Source organism: Argiope bruennichi, chromosome 4, assembly GCF_947563725.1.
Source record: "Argiope bruennichi chromosome 4, qqArgBrue1.1, whole genome shotgun sequence".
In the NCBI taxonomy this organism is placed as follows: domain Eukaryota; kingdom Metazoa; phylum Arthropoda; class Arachnida; order Araneae; family Araneidae; genus Argiope; species Argiope bruennichi.
This window is the reverse complement of record NC_079154.1, coordinates 9,373,906-9,399,323: the sequence shown is the minus strand read 5'-3', so window position 1 is coordinate 9,399,323 and position 25,418 is coordinate 9,373,906. Positions and strand designations below refer to the sequence as shown.

Below are 25,418 nucleotides of genomic sequence, written 5' to 3'. Positions count from 1 at the left end.
ATTTATATTGAAAGTAGAATTTATCAAGTAAAAGTAAGGTGTACTCTCAATTTTTCGAGCCACTGTATATTTTTAATAGCACTGTGATAATACGAGACTGGTCTCCAATCGAAAGATTAATGTACACAATAAACAGAATTAAAATAATACTAAAAATACAACTTTAATATTTAAAAGTTTGACAGAATCATTGAAATAAATTTATATCTAAACGACTTAAATAACATTATATATAACCAATATTATTGAGGAACCAGCTGATCGTCAAAATCGTTTTTAATAATTGTGATATCGATTGCTGCATTACTTTCTTAGAATTAATTCATTGAAAAAAAAAGGAACCGAATTTGGAAAGTTTGTTTTATTTTTAAAATTATGCTCTCGATTTGATTTCTACCTTTTACAATTAAACATATTTTAATTATGAAAATCAAAAACTAAAATTTATCTTTTTTTTTTACTTTATAAAAAAAATTCTAAATTTTATTGAGTGATTTATATTAAATAAATATTTCTTTATTTAAAATCAAATTTCTGTCTATTTTAATTTTAAAATTTTTAAAAAATGTCCTTGGCATTAAAATTTTTTGAAAATGAATTTTGGATTTTCATTAGCAAATTATGCATGAAGTGTTATTTGGTAATTAGTTGTTACAGTTTTAAATGATGGCCATTAATTTTTTTAAAAAAATGAAGGGAGCTTACAAAACAAAACGTTATAAACATGGGCTTTTGTTATAAAGGACATAAACTATTGATATTGTAGGCCACTGCGTATAAACTATACCGCTTATGTTAATATTTACGAACAAGAAATATTTACATGAATTTAAAATTTCATCTTGCTTACTCATCAAGTTAATTGCATTAATTTTGCACTGTCAACTAAATTTAATTAAATTATAAAACTTAATTTTGCTCTGCAAAAGGCAGTAATTGTTGTAGAAAAAAAATAAGAACTAAATTGGAAAGTGCGAAGAAATAAACAATAGTTCACAAAACTATGTTACTATTTGAATTTTATTTTGATGCGTTAAAGTTAAAAGAAACAGTTCTGAATGCTTTTCAGTCAATGAATTGTTAAAACCCTCTAAGCAAAATGACTCCCTATTAAATATAAGATTTAAGTTGGATTATTTACCGTAGTTGACTTGTATGAATTTAATTTAAATTATTACACATTATTTTTGTTATTAAAATAATCGTCTGATGTTAATCATCTTGTACAAAAATCATTATACGAGTACAATACTGTTCCAGGCTAATCTTCAAAATTACATATACATAATATTATAAATGCATACAAATTTATGTAATTTTTTTCATTCAAAACTGAATGATAATTATATAAAATGATAAAACAATTAAAAACTAATTATTATGAATGCATATTTCAGCAAATTACCTTTCAGAATGGAAGAAAAATTCTATTATTGTGACTGCTTTTAATCTGCAACTAAGTAAAACTACCATTTTATGAAAGGAGCAATAGAATTAGAAATAAAAAAAAAAAACCTTCAAAATAATATCTAAATTATTCATGTGCATTTGAAAATGAATATTATGCTGAATGTAATTCTAATTGCTAAATTATTACATGATCATAATTGTTGCCCCGCCTTTCACTTGTAACGCCCTCTAGCGGTATATGTAAAAAAACCATCAGCATTTGTAACATCATCGACGTAGCAGCACGCCGAAGAGCAAAGCTCAAAGAAACTCCCGAAAGCGGAGAAACAATAAAATCTTTAAAATACAAAAAAAGGTCCGTCATTATTGTTGAACCTCTCCAATAATAATGTGCATAGAAAAAAGACGATTGCAACTATAAAAACTGTATACTATATGAAAATGCTAGATTCTGACTGGAAATAGAGTATCTAACACACACACTCGCACACACACACACACACACACTCACACTCGCACTCGCACACACACACACACACACACACACACACACACACACACACACACACACACACACACACACACACACACACACACACACACACACACACACACACACACACACACACACACACACACACACACACAACCACTTTTTAGTCGTTATAAGATGGTCATTTCAATGATTTAATTTATAAAGTAAATTATAAATTTAATCTAATTATTTTCATAAACTAATAGATATAGATAGTAAAATTTTTGATCAAAACACATGTCTAAAGCAGAGAGTTCTATGGGTTAAAAAAAGTTATAACATATGATGATCCTTTAAAAAATTATTTAAATATTTGTTAAAACAGTTACATAGGTTAAACTTAAATTTCAACATTGAAAACTAATGTTATAAATTATATTTATAAATGTTCTTTAAAGTTTTTATAAAATAGGTAAGAAATTAGACATAAACAAAATATATTGATGAAAAAACAGTAACTTAGTAAATAAACTCCTAACTTGTAAATTTTAATTAATTCATTACCCAAACAATTTTATGCTCTAGTGCGTTAAATATTCAACAAAGAAAAAGAATAACATTTCGGGAATTATAATATTAGTATAAATAGCAAGGAAGCAAAAAGATAAATGCTTTTAAATTTAACTTACAACCTTTATTGATCAAGAGAAATTAATAAGATCCTGCTTTATTTGAATTTCAGCGCTGTATTTAGTCCGTTGATGATATAATTGCATGAATGAGATACGGATTTGCTTTCGAAAATATGTGTATCAGTAACCGTAACTGCGTCAAAATGTTATTTTTTTTATTCGTTTCTCACTCCTGATGAAGACAAAGTCAACTCTCAACTCTCACTTATCGTCGTTTGTCGTCTTAGTGGATTGCTGATTCTCCTCATCAAAATTTGAGTATGTGTTACTATTTCATCTGTAAAATGCAAAGCGAAGTCTTAATTACCAATTTTAAGTATGCTTATAATCAATACTGTACAGTGAATTCTCTGGCGTTGCCATTGTAGAACATCAAAATATCATAACATTTCTAGTCATGATTTCATGTATCATACAGTAATATAAAAGTTATGAATAATTCTTCTCTATATTAAAACTTTTAAAGCATCGATTACAATTGATTTTATCTTTCTCATTTTGTATAGTGGTAATGAACACATTAACATGTTTCTTAGAAGGTTCAACAGTTGGCTTGTGGATAAGTTTTATCCATTTGTGTTAAAATCTAATTGAGTTTTGCTTAAACTACTAAATTTATAATCTTTTATGTTTTTTATTTTATTTTTTGTAATTTAAAAGTGAATTATGGATATCGATCCACCAAATCTTTGTCCTAATTTAAAAAGATCCAACAGTGCTCCAATGATCAACGAATTGGGCAATGTACCATCAAGCTCCCAAGACTTGCGTGCACGTGGTAGTACTATACCAGCTGCCCAACGCACTCCAAGAATGACTCAAACTCGACGTTTTAGTGGTAGCTTCAGTCCTAGTCGCTCTGCTAATTCTCCAACAGCTCCCCTTTCACCTCTTGTTTTGAGCAGAGTGTCTCAAATTAAACAGGAAGAATCAATGGATGTTGTATTTCGAGAAGCTGCTCATGAGAAAGAAACCAAATCCAAACTTCAGATATCACATTCTTTAGAAGATCTCACATTAGATGAAGCTTCTTTTGGTGATGGCAATAAGCGCTCTGTAACAGATCCTTTAAAAATCCACACTTCTCACATTGTTATGTGTAGCTCGCCCTCTCCTACTAATACTGGTCGTCAGTGCTTTTCGCCGTCTACTTGTCTCCCAGTGCAACATAGTGCCTTTTCCTCTACCCCTAGCCCAAGTCCTACTCGTAAAAACTTTACCAGATGTAGTCAGAGTCCCATATCTTTGAGACCTAGTCAATTATCTCTAAAGAGAAAATTTGATAACATGGATAGCGATGATAGCGACTATATGCCTAGCAGTGCAAAACACCTGAACACTGGTATGTCATCACCTGACATGGAGTCAAGGCCTAATGCTCCACATATTCAAAACTTGTCTTTTAACTCTATGGATACATGTAATAGTTCAGATCATAGTGATTCACGTCGTAGTTCAGATTCATTGTCGAGCTGTTTGAGTTCACCTTATGGCACATTTAAACCTGTTGACCCAGCTCCATCGAATCAGAAATCTTACAATTAATTTATCTTATGTAGATTTCACAAAATTATGAATAGCTATTTTTGAGCAACTCTGGGTTTATGTCTGTTTAACAGTGCCAAATTATATACCTTTGTAAAAATATTGTTGGTACCATTTTCATTATATAAGCTTTGTTAGTATGAGGCTTATTATCTATGTTGTGATAGTACTGCACTGTTAAATGTTAGTTATCTCAAATGTGTGCAAGGTAAATTTATAGATGACATAAATGAATTGATATTTATCAGTCATGTAAATATTGAGATATGTTAATAATACTCTGTAAAATATTGATGTTTTTCAATTTCATCTTTGTTAATACATTATCATATATGGCTATTTCATTGTCAGATATGTGATAGAAGTCATGTATAGAGAAACAATATGAATGATTGAACCCTGTTTTCTTTTATGGGATTGATGTCTTTCATGCATTATTTGAATGCAAGAAAGATTCACAAAGCAACCTGTTGTTGTTTTTTATTTGAACCACTTAATGCTACTGTGGTGCTATAGTTATAAGATTATATTTTTTTTTATAAACTGTTATCTAGCTCTATTTCAGAATAAATTTAAATAATTATGTACATATATGTTTCATTATTGATGTCAAGCTTTTTCTTTATACAGTTTATCTTTGCTTTTTTTAAAGCAATAATGTATTAAAATTTTTAAAATATCTAGTTTGAACTGCTCATTTTTCTTTTACTTTCAAAGTTATGAGTGTTTTTTAAATAATTTCTAAATTTAAAAAAAAGGAAAGGAAATTCTGATAAGTATTCTTTTAATTATTATGTATTGTATGAATTGTAGTTCGAGATAATTTCATTATTTTGCTGCTTTTTATTATTCTGGAAGATTTCTTAAAAAAAAAATCAGAATTATCAATAAAAAATTTTATTGCTTTAGTTTTTATGATGTTTCTAAAAGTCAAAGTTAAGGAAATGGACATAGCAGGAAATATATTTATTTTGTATTATCTGCAGTATAAATTTGGAGTTATTAATATCAACATAGTTATTTGATATTGACAAGGAAATCAATTTGACATTCATGTATTGTAACAAACTACTGATATGGATTATTTTCTATATCAGTAATATATGTCAGTCATTAAAATTTCAAAGATTATAATGACTTTAGCTAAATGATTAGGAAAACCTGTATCATTTAAAATCAATTCCAATATGTAATATAGATCAAATTTTATGCTGATTAGTTTTAATTTTTAAAAAAATTCTTTGTGTTAATAGAAATTTTTTGAAACAAATAAATTGTAGAACAGGAACTTTAAATAACATTGCACAGGAACTCTTAAGTATTTTTTTTAAATGTAGTTAGTTACATTTTCCATTGGAAGGCTACAATTGCTGCTAGAAAATTTTGATATAAAACATAATTTAAATGGGAACAAAAATTTATATTTTAAAGACATTGTGACACTGAGAAAGAAAATGAATTTTATTAAATAAAATTGTTTCACGCATTTGTATGCTTTTTGATATCTATCATGATATCTAAAAATATTGAAATATGTATCGGGAATTTTTCCTTTAGATTGTTAACAGTATTTGCCAGCTTTGAACATTGCTACAAAACACTACTTTTCGTTTAGCAAGAAAGTTGCTTAAATGTGTGTATATGATTTAGTATAGTAATAAAAAATAAATATGATATAGATATCATATTTATTTAGTGGTGAAGGTATTATGGAAATTAAATAATAATCTAGTTGTCTAACTTTTTAAAGCTATATAAAAATATTTTTAAAAATTCAGGGAAAAACAATAAAGTGCTAAAAACCTTTTTTTGCCAAGCTATTGATGATAATTGAAAACAATAAAATCATATACTCTGAGTTGCATTGTCACTCAATAATGTAATGTTCACTTTAAATTATTTTCTTTTATCTAATCAAATAAAAAAAATTCTGTGATTACAATTTTTATTAATAGCTGCAATGATCTGTCTTTTGTTGTCATTAAATGATAATATAAATTAAAAAATGCATTAGCTTGATTATTCTCTTAGTATATAATAGGGTTTTTTTGTAATTTGTTTTTTTACTAATCATGCAATATAAGTCTGAAAAAGATTATTAAAGGGAATGTTTTAAATCACATATAAGCGTTACTACCTTTTTATAATTCCTATTAATAATGTCTCATACTGGTAGCATATTGATGACTTTTTTGCTGATTGTATCTGAACCAAGTAAGCATCTTAACTTCGAGTTTGGAGAAAAATTGTATATTTCATGTTTTATTATACTTGGCTAATGAGTACACATTTTAAAAACTGTCTGAACTAATGGATTTTTTTTTTTTTTCCGTAATATCTTTATGAAGAAATTTAAGTTTCAAGTATCTGATAGGTAATGTAAAATCAAAACTTCAAAATAATTGTTTGGAAATATTTTGAATAATATTTTATAATATGATTTGACTTTTTTGAACATATATTATATAGTTATAATTAATTTTGTTTTGTTATACAGATGATAATAAAAAGTTGACTTTTTCTGAAAATTTCAATTTGTTGAGTAGTATCTTGATGTAAATTAGAAAAGTTGTAGAAGGAATAATCTAATTGTTGAGTAGAATTGAGTTTGGAAAGAGCTTTTTTCTTTAATTTTAATTAAAAATTACAGTTTGACTTAAATACACATTACTGTTTGCATTGCATCGCCAGTTTGCATTATTTGTCAACTGTTAGGAAGGCAACCACTGTATTTTATTTAATGTTGAATTTGGTCAATTTTATAATATTGAATTTGATTACTCAAAAAAATGCAAGTGTGGAAGCAATGTCATGTTCTTAAGTCTAACCAAAGTTGTATTTGTGTTGGGATTGTTGTACAGTTGTTTTATCTTGTATATTATTTGTTTTTAAAAGTGTTATATTTTGGGATTTAATTAAAAAAGAATGCTTGAAAATATTTGTGATTGAAGAATTTGATAAAACATTTCTTACAAAAATAAATGTATTTGCTATTTTATAAAGAGATATAAAATGTGGATAAATTTATGTTGCAAAATTTTTCTATACACTGAAATTCCATAGGCTGTTATATATATGTATATAAACTAATAAAAAAAATTAGCATTCCATTGTAAATTTTGTAAAAAAATCAATATAGTGATATTGGAAGCAGAAAGGTTTGAAAAGTTATTGAACAGATTATTTTTTTGTGGAATGAAATTTTGCTGTCCTGCTAAAACATGTTGCTTTTTTAATGCCTTGTATCATTGCATATAACCATTTTCATAATTTGTTTATACTATTCATATTCATTTAAATGAAGGCATTGTTTCATGTTTTAGTGTGCTTAATATGTGTATCCATCTATATGAATGCACTTCTTCTTCGAGATATTAGAATAGAAGATACAATTACTCACATATTTCACCAAAGAATTGAAGTATTAGTACAAACTGAAGCTGTAATTTAGTCAGTCATTGTCATATATTTAATATTTTGTGTGACCTAAATATGTGAAGAAATACGTCTTTTTTTGAGCTTATTGAATTACTAATTGGTATTAATTAAATAAAATTTGAGTTGAAGATTGTATTACATATATGCTATCTCAAGACTGGAAATTGTGATAATTTTATTTAAAAATATCTTGTATATTTATTTGTACATTTCTGTCAATAGAGCAAACATTTTTTTTTTTTCAAATTCTTGCAAAGTGTATTAAAAAAAGGAACAGTTTGTGTAAATTTCAATTTGTTCTAAATTTTTGGAATTTGGTCTAAAATATTTTTCTCCCCCAGAATTATTACTTTTTATTTTATTAAATACTACATTCAGCAATTTTTTAAATTTAAGAAAAATGTTCGATTAAATATTTGGCAGGTTAGTCTTATAAAGAACTGCAAATCATTTAAGTTTAAATATCAATCTTTTAATGTTAGTTTTCATAACATTTTGAAATAAAGGGATATATGTGTGCACATAAAATCCAGCTTCTGAATATGAATTGATGTAGTAACTATTTAAGATTATAAAAGCATTTTTAAGTAAAACAAGAATATTATTATTAAATTGCATGAATAAATGTAATGGTTCGCTTTTATGTATTTCATACTGTTTCTAAATGGCACATAATAAAATGTAAGCTTTATCTGTCAGCAGTTGTTGCCAAGTCCTGTTTTTAGTGTGAAATACCACTTATAGCATAGAGACTGCCAAAGTGCATCAGTTGTAACATGCTTTTATTTAAAATTTGGTAGCTGTTTAGCATTTCTTTAAAATCATTATACATATCTATTTATTTTGACTTTTGTCAAGCTATCAGAAAATATCAAATGATCCTGTGTGGCATTCATTTTATTAAGAGTAAAAATTATAACTATTTTTTATCTTTATTAAAATTGGCATTTTAATAATATGATATATACATCTAGAAAAAGTAAAAAAAAATGGGAAATTTTAAATTAATTATTTAAGTTCCCATTTCTATTTAAAGTATGAATATAATTTTAATTACAATAATGATACAAAAATATTAGCAATGTAACTTATCACAAATTTATTTTTAATTGATATTACAGTGTAAGGACAAGAAGATAACAATTTTATGATTTGAAAGTGTGAGAGCTTTCAAAATTAAAAAAAAAAAAAGGCATTTAAAAAAATAAAATCAATTTATTCACTTTTTTTTGTATTTGTTTCATTTTCATTATATTTTTCTTGTCTTTACATAAAAGATCAAATGTATTTTTAAAAAGGATTGATATTTACCACATCTGTTTTCTATAATACAATTTGCTAAGATTTTGATTTATTTTCCTTGACATTTTTAAAACAAAATGATCATTTTTGCCTAGCTTAAAGTATTTTCTTTGAATCTTTTCAAATTAGAATTTTTCAGACTAGTTGACTTGAAAGATATATTTTTTTGTTAAGTTTTGGTAATTCTGAACTATTAAAATAAAATTTTACACATAATTTTTCTACTATCAAATTTTATTCAAAAAGTGGGAAATGAGTGAACACTTGTATGTTTGTTATTGAATTGCAAACATAATTATTGGATGTATAATATGTATGATAATCTGACAGTAATATGAATTTTTTTTGGAGAAGGATACTCATTTTAGAAGTTATATCTTGGAAGATTTCAACATGAATATTAAAGTTTTCTTTAACCCTTTTATATCCCATTTTGTTTCTTGTTTATACCGGAAAAAAAAATACAACAGTTTACACAAACTTTATAAAATGTTTTCTGTCAGTTGAAGATTGAAGTTATTAGATTTATCTATAAAATTTCACTGTGGCAAACTGAATAATTTTTATCCATGTCATTTTTGAATTACCAGTTCCGAATACATTTGTGTATCAAATAGTTTGCTAAATGTTCATTAGACATGTTGCATTCTGTTTCTCATATGCCTAATAAGCTGTATCTGTATATGTGCATAGGTGTTTGGTCTAGTATCATACCTGTTGTTCATTAATCTTTTTTGCTCACTATTTACATTTGTGCCACTTTTTTTATATTCAATAGGTTATTTCTTTGAGAATAAATATCCTGCACTATTTGTGTATAATGCACATTCTTACTGGAAAATAATTTGTGAATAAAATTATTCATCTGAAAAATTGTTCTTATGTCTCAATTTTTTTTCACAATATTACAATCTTGAGATAATTTTTTATAAAATGGAGTCACATATTTTATTTTGAATGCATAAAAATCATATTGATCTGTTTATTCCCAAAGTAATCAAATGAAATATAATCAGAAAAACATACAGATTTATTTATTCTGACATTTTAAATAGTGTAGTTAAAAAAATTAAATATTTCTTTCAGTTATTTGAAAAATCAGAAAGATTACTTTTCAATTTTTGAATTAAAAAAATTCCTGGTAATCCATTAAAAAAGAATCAAGGAATGTTTTATATATATCTTGAATTTACTTTTTTTCATTTGTATTCACTTTTTTACATTATTATTATATGTTTGCATAATTCTTAATAATGAATAAGTATTTTACAGGATGATTAGATATTTATCCTTTTCTAATTAAAGCACTGAATTTGAGGAACATCTTTTAAAATTTTCCAACTTACTTTCCTTTGGGTCTTCCGCAATTTTTACTTCAAAGACATTTATTTCTTATTTATGAATTTTTCAAAATTTTGTAATGCTATATGGAAGATATCAGTAACTCCATGATGAGAAAACAGCAGTGGCAAAATTTGGAGGAATTGTGGAAGATACATGGAAAAGTAAGTTCCCATTTTACCCCTTTATTATCTTGCATGTTATATTCTAATAAGTAACTTTAACAACATGATGTCTAAAATATATTAACTTTTAGTTATAGTTTTATTCGTATAAAGTTACATATATTCTTATATATGTGTGAATGAATGATATTAAAATAATTGCGTATAATATATATTCTTTTCTCTCCTTTTTCATTTAGAAATGTCTAGGCTTGTATCTTGGTTTTCAACACCTAAAGGAAGAATATTCACTCGAACTTGCATTGGTATCACAGGACTTTCTATCTTTGGTATTCAAGTGGCTGTTAATGGACCATTGCAGGAGAATTTCAAAGAAATGATCCAAATTTATGAGTAATTAATAGCTTTCATTATTCAATTTTAGGTATAGTTTTCAGGTGTTGATTTTTAAAAATTTGTGTTTTGTTTTTGTTTTCCTTTACATTTCCATAATATTAGCATTAGGTTAACATATCATTTGTAAATTGCATTATGTGGCATGCCTGGTGTGTGTGTGGGGGGGGGGAGTCATTCAAAATGTTTTGTAATGCGGATTATTGGAACTAAAGCTGTGAAATTTGGCATATAGTTTCTAATTTTATAGAAGATGTTTGTTAAGAAGGATTTTACAAAATTTTAATTATATATTTTTTATTCAGAATCAGTAAAATGTAACTTTTTTTTTTCCTTATCAATTCTGAAACCCATTGTGCGGAAACTAATTTTATACCATTTCAAAGGATTAAATTTCTGTGCTGTCAATTTTATTTCCATGCAATTTTTTCTGCTCTGTGGTTGAAAACTCAGGACAAAATATATTTTGAATGGAAACAAAATGTTGTTACTATAAAACAATACTTTTGTAAGATGTACTTGAAACTAATTTTTAAAAATTATTACAAGTTGGAGGAAGAATTGTTATAATAAAAAGGGTGGTTTTTGAAATTTTCAAATGTTGAAAAATTATTGTTATAATATTTTTCAAACTTATAATAAATATGCTGGCATTTTATTTAATCTTTATTAAATGAATTAAATTACAAAAAGAAAAACTGCTTGAGGTTCACATTTCAAATTATGTTTGCACCAGATTTCATAGCTCTGTGCCAAGCATCTACCTGGTAGAATGGGACATCACACACAGTAATTTCTTAATTAAAAGTGGAGACAAATATTTTCAGAGAAAACAAATCTTTACTTATAATACCATTTGACCTAGTACTATCTTACTTGGTACATATACATTTTTGAGGTTGAAAATGTGCACCTCAGGCAATTTCAATTCAAGAAAGCAATTCAATTAAAATTATATATATATATATTCAATGTCATTTTTTTGTTATATATATATATATATATATATATATATATATATATATATATATATATATATATATATATATATATATATAATACATTTGTATTTAATAAATTTGTAAAAATATATCTTAAGTATGTTTTTCAACAAGAATTGTAAGAATTCTGATTGAATTTTAAATGTATCAAAATCAATAATATAAAAACATGAGAATTTTGGAATACAAGAAAGATATTGCTAGAAGTCATTATTAAAATTGCAGGTATTCTTTTGCTTTTGTTTTACAACCCAAATTACTGTCCTGTTCTTAACATAAAACATTATCTTGGTCATAATAGCAAAACAAATGTCAGAAAAACAAATGATGCATTTACTTGATTTTTGGAAGATTTGTAAAAGATTTGAATCCAGACTTAAAATATTGTTAGCATGAAGAAAAATGCCAAATTTTACTTTGTTTTAGTTTGGAAATTAGATTACATTATTAAAAGGTTAGAAATAGCGAAGATATTTTTTTTATATGAATTCACAGAAAATGGACATTCATAGTAAAAAAACACAGAATGGCATAAAGCTTCTGAAATAGTATGAATTATATATCTATCAGAATTTAATATTTACAAATATTTTGTTAAATAAGCCTTTAAGATAAAGTTACATAAAATATTTATTTAAAAAGTTTAGCAACTGTTAATCCAAACGAACTGCAGATCACCAAAGGCGACATGTAAATAAAATTATTTGACAATAATAAAAATATTGTCTTTCTATGAGAAAACATAGATTTAAAATGCAGTGCAGGATGGAATTCAGTTGTTGAATATATTCAATGAATTTATAATTATAGTCTAACCATTTTCGTCAATGTCCCTTTTAAGGAAAATAATAATAATAAAATTCATGAAATTTTTCCGAAACTGGTCACTGAGATTAATGTTTTCTAAGATTTCCAATTCAATATATTATGTAACTTGATCCCTTAATAGTTTCTTCAGCAAAATATTTTTAAGATTCAAAATTTGATAGTCATTATAGAAACCTTAAACCTATTCATTGTACCATGTATTTTTCTAAATTTCTGTCAGTTCCTGCAAAATTTGAATTTTAAATTGAAGCAAAAATGACTTTAAGGAAGTGAAAATTTTCATATCTCAATAAGTTGTAGTAGAGTGGATATTTCCTTTTATTTGAAATGTTAGAATCTCAAGAATATTTCGCTAAATATGAGTTAAAGCACCAAGGAACTATATAAAAATATAAGATTCTTTATTTATCAGAGACTATATTAACTCAAACTACATAAAACACAATTGTTTACTTTGTTTAGACCATTTTTCTTATTAGATGTGTAAGGCTATTGCTCACAGTTTTAAAAATGGACCATTGAGTCCTGATTAACATGGATATATTGTGTATATTAAACCATGTTTGGCTTAAATAGCACAATGAATTAATAATGCAAACATTTTAAAGGTCAAAAAACTTTTTCTTACATTTATTTTTCTAGGAAATATTATTTTTTGTATTTATTTTATTTCATACAGGCGTGCTAAATATTATATTTCTCTAGATTTAGTTTGCAGTTGGAATTAATTTAAAGTTTTATCAACATAGTGGCAATATGTTGATAAAAGGCACTTTTTACATGCAATCATAATGTGCGGATTAAATTTTATTTTTATTTATTGTTGGAAAATATGCTTAAAATATTTTTAAAAATTGATTAAAAATAGGAATTCAGTTTATATTTAAAGAATTGGCATTGTTGAAAAGATACTTTTTTAAATTTTAAGATGGGAAAATTTTTGTATAGTAATATTTTTGGAAGCTGTTCAGAAAAATGCAAAAATTTTGCTCTATTTTTATTTAAAATTCCAAAAAAAAAAAAAAAAAAAAAAAAAAAGGCTTCAAAATGTAGATTCCCACACTTCAAAGTATATATGTGCCGAGCTTGGTAGATCTAGGCCTGATAGTTTGGTATATAGAGTACCAACACATACTAATACACCCATTCAATTTTATTATAAGCAAAGATAGCCATCTTTGGTGAACAGCTGGCTCCCAGGTATAATGGTAGCTAAAATTTTCTTATTAAATATTTATGTAGCTTGGTGTTAATGGCTTCATCACCAAGTTATTTTTAAGCTTCAAATTTTGATTGATATATGATTCATATTTAAAAGTTGTGTCACTCTGTTCATTTTACTATGCATTTTCCTTATTTTTTGTCAGCTCCCAAAAATTTATAAAAAATGGACACACTTTAGCACTGTGACCTAATTTCTAATTTAAAGCAACTTAAAATTTGGTATTTTTTATCATATTAATAGCATCTTTAAATATAAAGTCTTTTACCGATTTTCCCTAAATTGAAGTAAATAATTTATTTTCCTGAAATCTGCTTTGACAGTAATGTTTTAAAGAGCAGAACAGTGATCTGAATTGTAAAACAAAAACAAATCTGCAACTTTAATTGTGACTTTTATTAACAACTTTGAATTTTTTCTAGAATTCTTAATTTTTCTTTGTATTGTCATTTGTGATACATTTAATGTTTGTTCTGAATTTTTATTATAAAATATGCTCAAAATACTTTTAAATTTGATTAAAACATATTTATACATTAAAAGCATTGGTATCATTGAAAAGATAATTTTTTGAATGTTAATATAATATAAAAATAATTTTTCTTGTTCTTGATTCTGTAAAATTATCTGACAATTATTAATTTCCTTATTTAAGTTCTATTTATCATGTACATGAACCTTTTTAATACTGATAGTCCCATAACATCATTGTGTTAACATTAAATATCTAGTTCATTTATCATTTAAATTTTGCAATTTTGTAAATTCACTTTTTTTTTATTTATGTTGTAAACTACATAGATGTAACAGAATTCTTCATTTTTAGCTTTCAACAATGGGGAAAAAAAATCATGCGATTAAGTATTTGATAAGACAACAAAAACGGCTTGCATTTTAGGGCAACAATATAATCTATTGTCAAAAGTCAGGCAAATATATATAAATTTACATGACTATTAAATTGGTATCACTAAAAAGAAAAATTTGAAACAGTGCAAAATTTAGTTCTGTGCAATAATATTTCTGGAAATTATTACAATAAAATGCTAAAATTCAACGTAATTTTTAATTAATTGAAATTTCATATCATTGCTGTCATTGTATTTCAGTACTTTTAGATACTATATTATGAATTTTAAAAAATGCTACAATTATTACAAGAAAAATTTCAGAGTCATTTTTTAAGTGTTCAATTAGAGAAAATATTAACAGTAAATCATTTATGGACATTCTATGCAGATATTTTCTATTTGGCCATTCATAACAATTACAAGTCTAGTAAAAAATTACTAATTGCTATCAGGATATATTTGATAATGAAATCATTTGCTAGTACATACATATGTTTCAAAATCTGTTTATGAATAGACAGAATGAGTAATTCTATGTATTTTTCTATTTTTTTTAATTGATATTATTTATTTATAATTTTATAAATCTGTTTGTCTTCAATACAAACATTGTAGCTAACAAATTCAATAAATTTTCAGAATAATTTATTTTTCTTTGAATTATTTGTTTTAACAGATTTGCTTGAAAAAAAAAAGTTGCTTTTAGCATGAATATATGTTGTGGGATGGAAATGAAATTAAATATATTTATCTCTATAAATAATTTGATGTTTTATGTAAGAACATTTGAAATACATTGTTCACTTACTGCAAAAGTTATCTACATTCATATTTTTGAAAAATAGTTTGATAAAGCTGCTAATGCATATTAATTTTCATATGCATAAGGTTAAACAGTGATAATGTGTTTATAACTGAACTGCACTTATGTTTGTAAAAGCTTTTAATAATTGAATTTACAAATTTTTAGAAATGGTAAACCAAAACCTCTTTCCAAGAAAGTAAAGTCACTGGTTCATGATGTAAGTGATATTTTACTTTTTTTTTGCTAGAAGCTATTTATGAATAGTCATTGTTATGATTTTGTATGCATTATTTTATTAGAATCAGAAAGAGAGCATTCTGGGGAAAAAAATAGAATATGATTCATAGATAATAATTCTTCTAATACATATAGATTATAATTCACTCACTCTCAAATAAAGAATGATACAATAATTTCCCTTTCTCCCCCTACCTAAAAAGTTTCAAATCTCAAATATTTTTTAAGGACATTGGCATGGCACAATTTTAGTTTGATATTCACTATGGCTGAGAACAACCTTTCAAGGTAGAAAACACTGTTATTTTATGGGAAATAGGTCAAATTCAACTGCTTCTATAAAATTCCAATTTTTCATATTGTGACAGTTTTCTTTCTTGTTAATAAATTAAACAATCAATTATACAGTTAAATGCTTATGACTAGTCAGTCATTTGATATATTTATCTTCAGTATAGCTAGTATTTTTAATATATTTTAAATACAAATGTTTTCTCATAATATTATAAATAATATGACTAAAATATTTTAATCTTTAGCAGAGGTATAATTTTGCTGAATTACTTAAATAATTTAAGCTTTTTGTTAATTAATACTGTTTGTTTTAGGAGAAAAATTTTGAAATTCAGCACTCTCTAAAATTCACTCAATTCAATTATTCCTTTATATAATTTTAAATGATAAAAATATTTTTCTTTACCATAATAAATAAATAAAAAATACTAATCAAAATAATAAAAGTTATATTATTCCAAGAAACATTATTACTATGTAAGTAAACAAGAAATAATAGTATAATCCTTATAAATAGACACATATAACTAGTCTTGTGTCTAAACCAGTGGAAATAACCTTCTGAAAATTTTCACATACTTTCTAATGAAAGTATTACTCATCTCACCCATCATAAAATTTTGGACCCTTGCATAAGGCCATGAATGCCTTGCAAGGCAGCTTATCTTCACTGATGAGCAATAATTATTGAATACTGATTTTGGGTTTGAATCCATTATGTGATCCTTGGCAATTAGTCCCTGACATACAACTAATAGTCCCTGAAAATTGGAATTCATGTTTCAGACTTGTTTTTTTCCAAATTGAAATTTGATATAGAACTACGATGGTAATCACAAAATCACATACAATATTTGATATATTTAATTCACTCCATTTTTGAGTTGCTTACATTTCAGAAAATACAGACCAATGACTTATTGGATTTGGCTCAAAATTTGATAGGTAATCTACACTATAGATGTTAAATCTGTGTACCCAATTTTATCTATTTAACTCTCTTCATCTTGTTGTTAACTTATATTCAGACAATCTACTAATTTGGTGTAAAAATTGCATACCAAATTTCATTGATTTAGCTCAAAGTGTTTTATCTTTATCTTTATCCCAGACAGACATAAGCCAAAAATGTGTTTTTCTTGGAAATTTGTCAATATCTCAAAATTGAATTTTTGATTACAAAACTTTCTTGCTAACTATTTGATGCTAAAACTTGCAGTTACTATCTTCGTACATGAAATAAGTATATTTATTTGAAAATTGTTGAATCATTGTTAGTCAACACAAAACTGCAGCATTTTTAAATCTTAGAGACGCTGATATAAATAATCATCCCTATAAGATTTGCTGTCATTCCATTGTAATCTTTGAATTTTTCACAAATGGCAAAGACACTTTATCTCAACTTCCATCAGTTTCATTCTTTCCAAGCTATAAAGAATTATTTCAGAATTTCATTTTAAGGAAGAGCTGGGGTTGGATCATATATATATATATATATATATATATATATATATATATATATATATATTAAATTTTAGGAGAAAATTAAACTTTGTTAAAATTTATTTACATTTGAATGTTAAGCTTTTTTATTTGATAGTATAAGTTCAGTTGTTTTATAGCTATTGTTTAGATAAAAAATCATAAATGTAATTTTAAAATTTGTAAAATGGAATTTAATTGGTTGTATAGGTATGGCAAGAAATTTCATTATATAAAATGGATTGGAATATTTAAAAAATGTTCTGCCAGATTAAATTTTGTATTTTGCTTCAGAGAAAAATATGTATTTATGTTATTGAATAATTCAAATGTTTTTTGTTTTTTTTAGGTGCTAGAAGATTGTAAGTTAGAAAAACAGGAAAAGAAAAAAATGAAGTTTTTTAATGTCATTGGTCAAGATTTATACCATACTGGTGGTACAAATTCACCTTGGGGTGCAATGATTGGTATTCCTTTCTTTTTTGAAGACCCTAAAGATATCAGTTTTGCAAAGTTAAGAATAGAAGGACATGAAAGTATTGACTGGATCGTAGATGGCCAAGACCTTTTAGATGCTTTGACATTATCTGATAATGCAAAAAAATTTGGTTTGATGAGAGAAATTTACTCTTGTAACATTTGGGATGTAATGGATAATGTGTCTGTTAGCACAGGTTGTTTCTTTTTTCCTGCATTATTCATTAGAAGAATGAATGCAAAACGTGATTATCTTGGAAAAGTCCCTTTCAGAATACGTGTTTGTTTTTACATTGCATGTTATGCCTTTGGTTATGCACTTTATCGATGTTTGAAAGATCCTTTGAAGCACATAACTGCTAAAAAATATGACAGGATGGCAGCAGCTGTTGGACCTGAGTATCTTGATGGTGGTATTGAATTTTATAAAAAAGCTCTTTTGCAAAACAAAGCACTTCGAGAACTTTTAGGCCCTAGAGGTGAAAAATTATATGATAAAGATGGAAATGAGAACTATGTACTGCTAGCTCCAAAATTGCCTCTGCGAAAGAGATTAGAATTATTACAGGAAATGAAGGCAACTGAAATGAAAACAGTTCCAGCTTGAGTAATTTAAACCAAATTAATAGTATGAAATTTTAAATATTTATTGTATTACATTCTTTTCTAGAAATACTTAAGCATTGTATTCATTAAAAATTAGTGCTTGTTCTCATAGAAAAGAGTTATGAATTTAATGATAATATGAATAACATTTGCTTTGAAAACTTTTATGTTCTTTCAAAATATAGAGCATGCATTATGATGTTAGTTATGAGAAAATTAGGTACCATTTAGTCAATTCAAAATGATTTATTTATTATTTTTTTTCCTTCTATCTAACACAATATACAATTACATGTAAAAAGTTTATACATCCAGAAAAACCTCTCTAAAAAGATAGAAAAGCAAGATTTCAAATAGAAAATTATTGTATCTGCTGAACACTTAAGACTTCTATATGGCACTTATGAAAGAAAATTTTGGATTATAATCAACTTAAGAATCATCAAGCTCAATGTTGCACATGATGATTTTTTTTTTGTCTGCGATTATTTCTCATACATAATTTGAATGAAATTGCTTCATTTGCTTGTATATGAGACTAAGATTATATTATTGTGGAGTTATTGCTTCTTTGAATTATATGCAAGCATTTTGAAGCAAATTTTAAAATTAATAATTCCACTGACTGACATTATTATATATGATTGTCATACAGTTGGTTTTTATTATTCCTGAGTTACTAATATCATATTGCATTTGAAAAGTATTTGGCAGATTTATTAAAAGCATAAGAGCGATACCTACACTTTGTTCTTTATCTATCATACTCTAACTTTTAAATGCATCAAAATTTTGAAAGAATTTTTCTTTGTGCGTAGTTTAATATTTTAAAAAAAGTAAAGCAAATTGCATGATAGAGATTTAGAAGAATTTCATCATGTACGTCTACTTTGGGGAGGGGGAAAAAAAAAAAATTAATTTTACTAACATATTTTGATGACTTTCTTTGCAGTTATAGATAAAACATTCATTAAATTCTATTTTACCTTTTGCATTAATTAGATACTCAATTGTTTAATTTTTTTGAGAAATTAAATGAATAATTATATAAGTCTTTTTAAAATTAATCTGCATTCAAGTACAAGGAGTTAAAATAACTAGGAGCATTTTATTTAATGTAAAAAAAAATAATAATAATGAACTCAAAAATATACTAAGAAATCAATTATTCTGTATATCATATACAACCAAAATAATATAATTGCTTAGGTTGGAATGTCTAAGAATTTGCCATTCCATATTAACTTTTTAAAAGTATTCAACAAAGACAAATATTGTGGGAGTGAATGCTATAATTAGGAAACTAAGATTGTTTTTCTTTTTTTCAAGAAAAAGGCAAAGGAATTTAGCTTTGAGCATTTGATTAAAATTATAAATAACACCTTAGGATGATCTACAGCAATTAGTCACAGTATGTTATAAACCTAGCTTTAATAACTTTTTTTTTTTTTTTTTTTTAAATGCACTTCACCAATTTTGTTACATAGTTAACATTCACCCCATGATACAGATGAATGAAAATGACTTTATGAAATGCATAGGCTGATTACATTCAATATTTTGTAAAGCATTTAACAAGAAGGAAGGCTCCCATTTAGTAGAACCTTTCTAAACAAAAATACAAGAAAACACTTGTATAAACTATTTGGAATAGTCTTATTATATTAGTAAAATACTAGATAGTATTACCAACTTAAGGAAATCGATCACTATATTTGATGTCACCTGTGCTGTCCACAATGTTATATACACATAAAAGTTAGTTCCAGTCATAGAAAAAGTATTCAACATTATAAAGAACAGTTTACGCTTATAAAAAACACCCTAATTGCTGCAGCAGGATAATGGGGCACTTCACATCACATTGGAAAGACTTGGGCTCATCACTAGGAATCTACTTTAACAATCAATCTTCTTTCATTTTCTTACATCTATCTGCAAGAGAAAAATTGATGCATTCTGAGTACCGCTGAAGTCCCAAAACAATTTCATACATAAAACCTTTATAGAGACATTACATAAAATGGTTCAAAATAATTTTTTTGTTGCATTTCTTTGATAGCATATCTGCCATTCCTATCTCAGTATGACACTATTATATATTTAATATACATTAATTTAAATTCTTATGAATTTCTACATATAATGCTACTTTATTTTTTATAGAAAGAAATGTGTAAAATAATGTAGTTTTACATTTTTATCTATATTAAAATTTCTGTAAAATTAAATATAAAAATTAATACACAGTATTATTTATTCACTTACCATTATATGCCTTTAGGAGAGCTTCACAAATAAATTTATATTGGACCTGAAACAAATGGCTTATTTAATTTTTGTCTAAAACTGGTGACAGATAAACAAAATTAAAAATAAAATGTCAGATTTCTTAGAATGCTGGTATTACAAATTATATATATATATATATATATATATAATTCAAAATATACACAATCAGAAAAAAAAAAAAATCTGAATATCAAATTATTATCAAAGACTAAAATAGTAACACTGGAAATTTTTTTTTTATACGGAAGATAATTTTATACATGATTCAAAAGTTCTTTTAAATATCACATATGCAGTACATATGATTTAAATAATGAAATTGAATTTCTTAGAAAAATCTAATTGAATGGAGGTGATATAAAAGTAACATACAACAGTACAATTTTCAATGTAGTTCACACTCACCACAGTTTGTACCATCATGACCCTTTGATTTCTCATCGTTTTAAGTAGTTCCAAAGGATATATGGGTTCATCTGCATCCATGTATGCCAGTGCTGTTTCCATAAGTATAAGAACTCCAGTTCTTCCCACACCAGCACTAAAACATACAATGTGGAAAGTGTTAAGAAAAATAATTTCTTATAATACAGGTACGATGGAAGTATAATTATGAAAATGAGACACTTATTCCTTTTATAAACTTTTATTTTTGTTTTATGTTTGTAATGATGCCATTTTGTACAATTTATGTTTTGAATAATAACACACTATTATATTTTCAGAACCTATCATTTAACCTAATAATTGTAATTAAATATTGATTTCAGAATTTCATTATAATTAAAAGATTAGCAGGTAGAAAACAACAACAATAATAATTATAATCATCCTTTTATTAGCGTACTAAAAGCTGAAAATTATTAATTAAAATGCTAAAGGTAAAAACAAAAATATAAAAGCTAGGCATACTAAAAACAATGATAATGAAAGTAAGCCATAATGAATGTCATAATAAAGAAATTCTAGAATATTCATGAAATTTTTTTAAAAATATATGTTTTAAATTTTAAATTTAACAAAACACACAATTTAGGGGATTAATAAAAGCATGTTAACATTTTTTTTTTAAATTTTCATTTGTGATGAATAATTTAGTGAATAAAAGAATTGTAAGAAAATTAGTTGTCGTTCATGCTTATAGGCAAAACAACTCTGATGATCAAGCAAAACTATAGAGTCTATGCTGATTTACACACAGTTTAAAAGATTGTTAATATATTTACAAACAATTCACATCTTTGAACAGAAATTCGTTTTGAGGAAAAGTTTTCATTTTGTGTAATATAAGTAGCTTAATTTCTTGGGATGCTTTTTATAGTTTAGAGACTGCAAGATCACATTTTATATCATTCATTTGTAACTAGGGTAATCAGAGTTTTTCCAAGTATTATATAATAAGATGCCATTAACTATAATTATTTTAGCTCATATGCATTTGATATCTCATTTGGCCCCAAACTACATTAAAAGTAAGGGAATTAAGTTTATTTTTATGCTCAGTATAGATTTTATCATAAAAATCTGTTATTCAATATGATTTCCATAGTAATAAAGAACAATAAAAATATATATGAATATTATAAGAACAAGATATTTTAAAAAAACGATTTTAAATACAATTAAATTGGGAAATAATTAAAATTTCAGCCAGTTTTATCACATACTATTTAGAACCGATGCTTTCACTATTTCTCTTTTACACCAAGGAACAGAATAATAAAATATTAAGTTCAATTCTTTTATCCAATACATTGAACAAAATGAGTAATATTTTTAACTTCAGAATTTTTTAAAAATAAATTAAAACTTAAATTAAGAGAATCTTAAATTTAATAATCTGATTGGCATTCACTTTCTCCCAAACCTAGCTCACTCGTTATTTTTTTTTTATTATTATTATTACTAAAAGATGTGCCTATTAGAATGGACTGCTTTTGTGCTAATAATAACTTAAATCTGATTTAATATTTCATGGGTTTTTATTTCATGTAAAAGAAATTAGCAATGGGATTGTAAGCTTTTAGGGAACACTGATAAATCAGTCACTTTAAACATCTAATTTATAAATTTATTAAAGTGCACGGCACAGAAATAGCTCTTATTACTTATTGTCAAATATAAATAGACTACTATACGAATGTTTTAAACTGCTTTAGTAGCAAGATTTTACAACTGCATTTAATTAAACAAATTGCTTAGCTAATTAATGGAGTTATAAAATATTAGAATACAGCTGACAGTGGGCAAAACTGATTGCAAATAACAAATATATACAATTGATTAGCTGTTCATTACATGTTAAAACTCTATTAAAAAAAGTATTTTAATAACTGACATATAACAGACTTTTTATATGTAGGAATTAAAAAATACAATAGTCCAGACTTAAGATTAATTAATATCCATTCCTGAAAGTTGATTTTTTTTCCACCAAATGTAATCTTAACAATTTTTTATTGCATGCCTAAAAGTCATTTATTACCAAACCTTACAGTATCCAAGGAGGCAGAATTTCGGCGATTTTCTGGGAATTTGGTACAATATTACAATTTCACAAGAAACCAGACACTAATTTTAAATCTTGCCCATACAGTATTTATTTTAAAATTTAATATACAATGTAATGCATATAATGTGTACATGAGATATATTGATCATCTTCATAAATTCTAATTAAATCAATGAGACCAATGCTTATTGCTAAAATGGAAGTTGGGATTCACATATCTAATAATGATACAGACTAAAAAGATGATATTTTAATTCCAGCCTGATTTATAAATTTTATTATAAAATAGATTATTAATTTTTAAAATAAATTACAAAATTTTTATTAGTTATAGAAATAAGCTACATACTGCAGTGTTTTGGTATCTAGGCTTCTTCATTCCAAACTGTAATCTTCCAAAATCAATGATTATTATAATCCTAATATATTTAGAATTCAAGATTTGTAAAATGTCTCCATTAGCTTTATCAGTTTTATCACTAATAAAATAATCAGAAAAAACCTCAACTTTTAAATTCTTAGATTCTCTCTCTTAGAAAAAAAATCTCTTTCAAAATCCTACTGAAAAATGTTTCACCTATTTCATCTTGAGATATAAATTATTGAATAATTAAGCAATTTACCTAAATTCCTTACATTTCATGAAATATTATCTTATAACAAGATATTCTTAATCTATGACATTACCATCTAATACTCGAAAAATAAAATGAAAAACCACAGCCAATTTCAAAATGTTTTGCTGATCATACCGATTCAAGTGGTAATGTAAAATAGCAATCCCCCCCCCCTACAAAAAGCACACACATTTGGAATAAATTTTTAATGCACTTCTTAAAGTTTTGATTTATTAATTGAATTCTTTGAAAATGTATCCATGTACATGTATCACATTTATATTCTGAACTGAAATTAAACTAGAATTTAATTCATGATAGTTTTTATAAATAAGATCAGAAATTTAATTTATTAAAAAGGAGATTTTAAAAATAATAATTTTAATATAAGATCACAATCGTTCTTGCAGTATTTCATTGGAAGAATTTCATTTGCATGAAAAAAACTTTTCTAAATTATTACCAAAGAGATTACATTGCTAACGTATTTAACAGTCAAAAGTATTACTGTTTACCTGCAATGAACCAAAACAGTTCCCCCTACATCTCTACGAAGATCTCTAAGTTGATGGACGAATTCCAAAAAATCGGTGCAATCAACAGGCACTCCATGATCTGGCCAGTTGACATATTGTAACTGAATAACATGACGCTCTTCATTCACCTAAAAAAAATGTTACATTTAATGTGATTAAGAGCCTAACAAAATGAATGCACTGAAGCATTTGGATATCTTAACCATTTTCTGATGGTACTACTTCAATATATCAGCAAGGTTATTTTTCCCTTTCATTTATCAGCTAGTAATGGTATTACAAACCAAATAACGAATATTTAGGATCAAATCCACAGAAATTTAAAATCAAATAAACGGTGAAGACCAACTAATGAATTTGCAGGTAAGATACAGGAAATGTGTTACATCAGTCTAGTCTATTTTGCTAAAATAGGTGAAGGCTTTGAATTAAAGTTTGCCAGATCTCGTTGTGTTTCACTCTTTTTTAACATTGTATTAAAGATATAGCAATAATGAGAAATAGGGGAAAAAACACATTGAGTATAATACAACTGCAATTATCACATTCCTAATATTTCACCGCATTTCATTTCATATATATATATATTCCCTCTCAAAAATACACTTGTCTGTCTGATTTTTGAAGTCACCAACTCATCAAAGTCACACTATAAAGATGTCTATGTACTTATACAAAATGGGCCTCTAACATTTTGAGTCTTGCTACCCTACTTTTTTTTTTGTTAGCGGATCAATATTTATTTCAAACGGATTTTATTGATTAGTTTAGATTTGAGTGTTTATGATCATTATCCATAAAGAAAATCAAACGGCAAGGTCAAATTTTATATTTACATCTAAAGTATATTACTACCAATACTTCTTAATTCCTTAAGTACTCTGCTAACATGCACGAGATTTTCTTCAAAAGTTTTCATTAGTTAATCCGCATC

General features: G+C 25.8%; 3 protein-coding genes across 5 annotated transcripts in view; 2 read left to right on the top strand and 1 right to left on the bottom strand.

Moving 5' to 3' along the window:
- Positions 1-2,746: 2,746 nt before the first annotated feature.
- LOC129965652 (transmembrane protein 177-like) lies at positions 2,747-18,948 on the top strand. The gene is made up of 4 exons (XM_056079737.1): positions 2,747-2,835; positions 10,568-10,721; positions 15,594-15,645; positions 17,794-18,948. The coding sequence occupies exons 2-4, from the start codon at positions 10,570-10,572 to the stop codon at positions 18,526-18,528; spliced, it is 939 nt and encodes a 312-aa protein (XP_055935712.1). The 5' UTR covers positions 2,747-2,835; positions 10,568-10,569; the 3' UTR covers positions 18,529-18,948.
- Positions 2,758-4,740, top strand: LOC129965653 (P2R1A-PPP2R2A-interacting phosphatase regulator 1-like). Its single transcript, XM_056079738.1, has one exon. It carries the CDS (start codon positions 3,244-3,246, stop codon positions 4,120-4,122), a length of 879 nt encoding a protein of 292 aa, XP_055935713.1. The 5' UTR covers positions 2,758-3,243; the 3' UTR covers positions 4,123-4,740.
- A 1,084-nt stretch (positions 18,949-20,032) lies between the features above and the next one.
- Positions 20,033-25,418, bottom strand: part of LOC129965651 (tyrosine-protein phosphatase non-receptor type 4-like) — a 59,357-nt gene continuing 53,971 nt past the window's right edge. For all 3 annotated transcript variants that reach the window (XM_056079732.1, XM_056079733.1, XM_056079734.1), the window contains 4 exons: positions 24,464-24,612; positions 21,225-21,360; positions 20,796-20,841; positions 20,033-20,462 (listed from right to left, as the gene is read on the bottom strand). In XM_056079732.1, the coding sequence (XP_055935707.1) occupies positions 20,434-20,462; positions 20,796-20,841; positions 21,225-21,360; positions 24,464-24,612 (360 nt within the window). In that variant the 3' untranslated portion in view covers positions 20,033-20,433. The remainder of the gene's footprint in view (positions 20,463-20,795; positions 20,842-21,224; positions 21,361-24,463; positions 24,613-25,418) is intronic.

Bases quoted from the DNA above. Each gene is read 5' to 3' on its own strand.
- LOC129965652 (XM_056079737.1), top strand. From the start codon at position 10,570: ATGTCTAGGCTTGTATCTTGGTTTTCAACACCTAAAGGAAGAATATTC. The intron at 10,722-15,593 runs GTAATTAATAGC...ACAAATTTTTAG, and splicing joins GAAATGATCCAAATTTATGA to AAATGGTAAACCAAAACCTC. The intron at 15,646-17,793 runs GTAAGTGATATT...TGTTTTTTTTAG, and splicing joins TAAAGTCACTGGTTCATGAT to GTGCTAGAAGATTGTAAGTT.
- LOC129965653 (XM_056079738.1), top strand. From the start codon at position 3,244: ATGGATATCGATCCACCAAATCTTTGTCCTAATTTAAAAAGATCCAAC.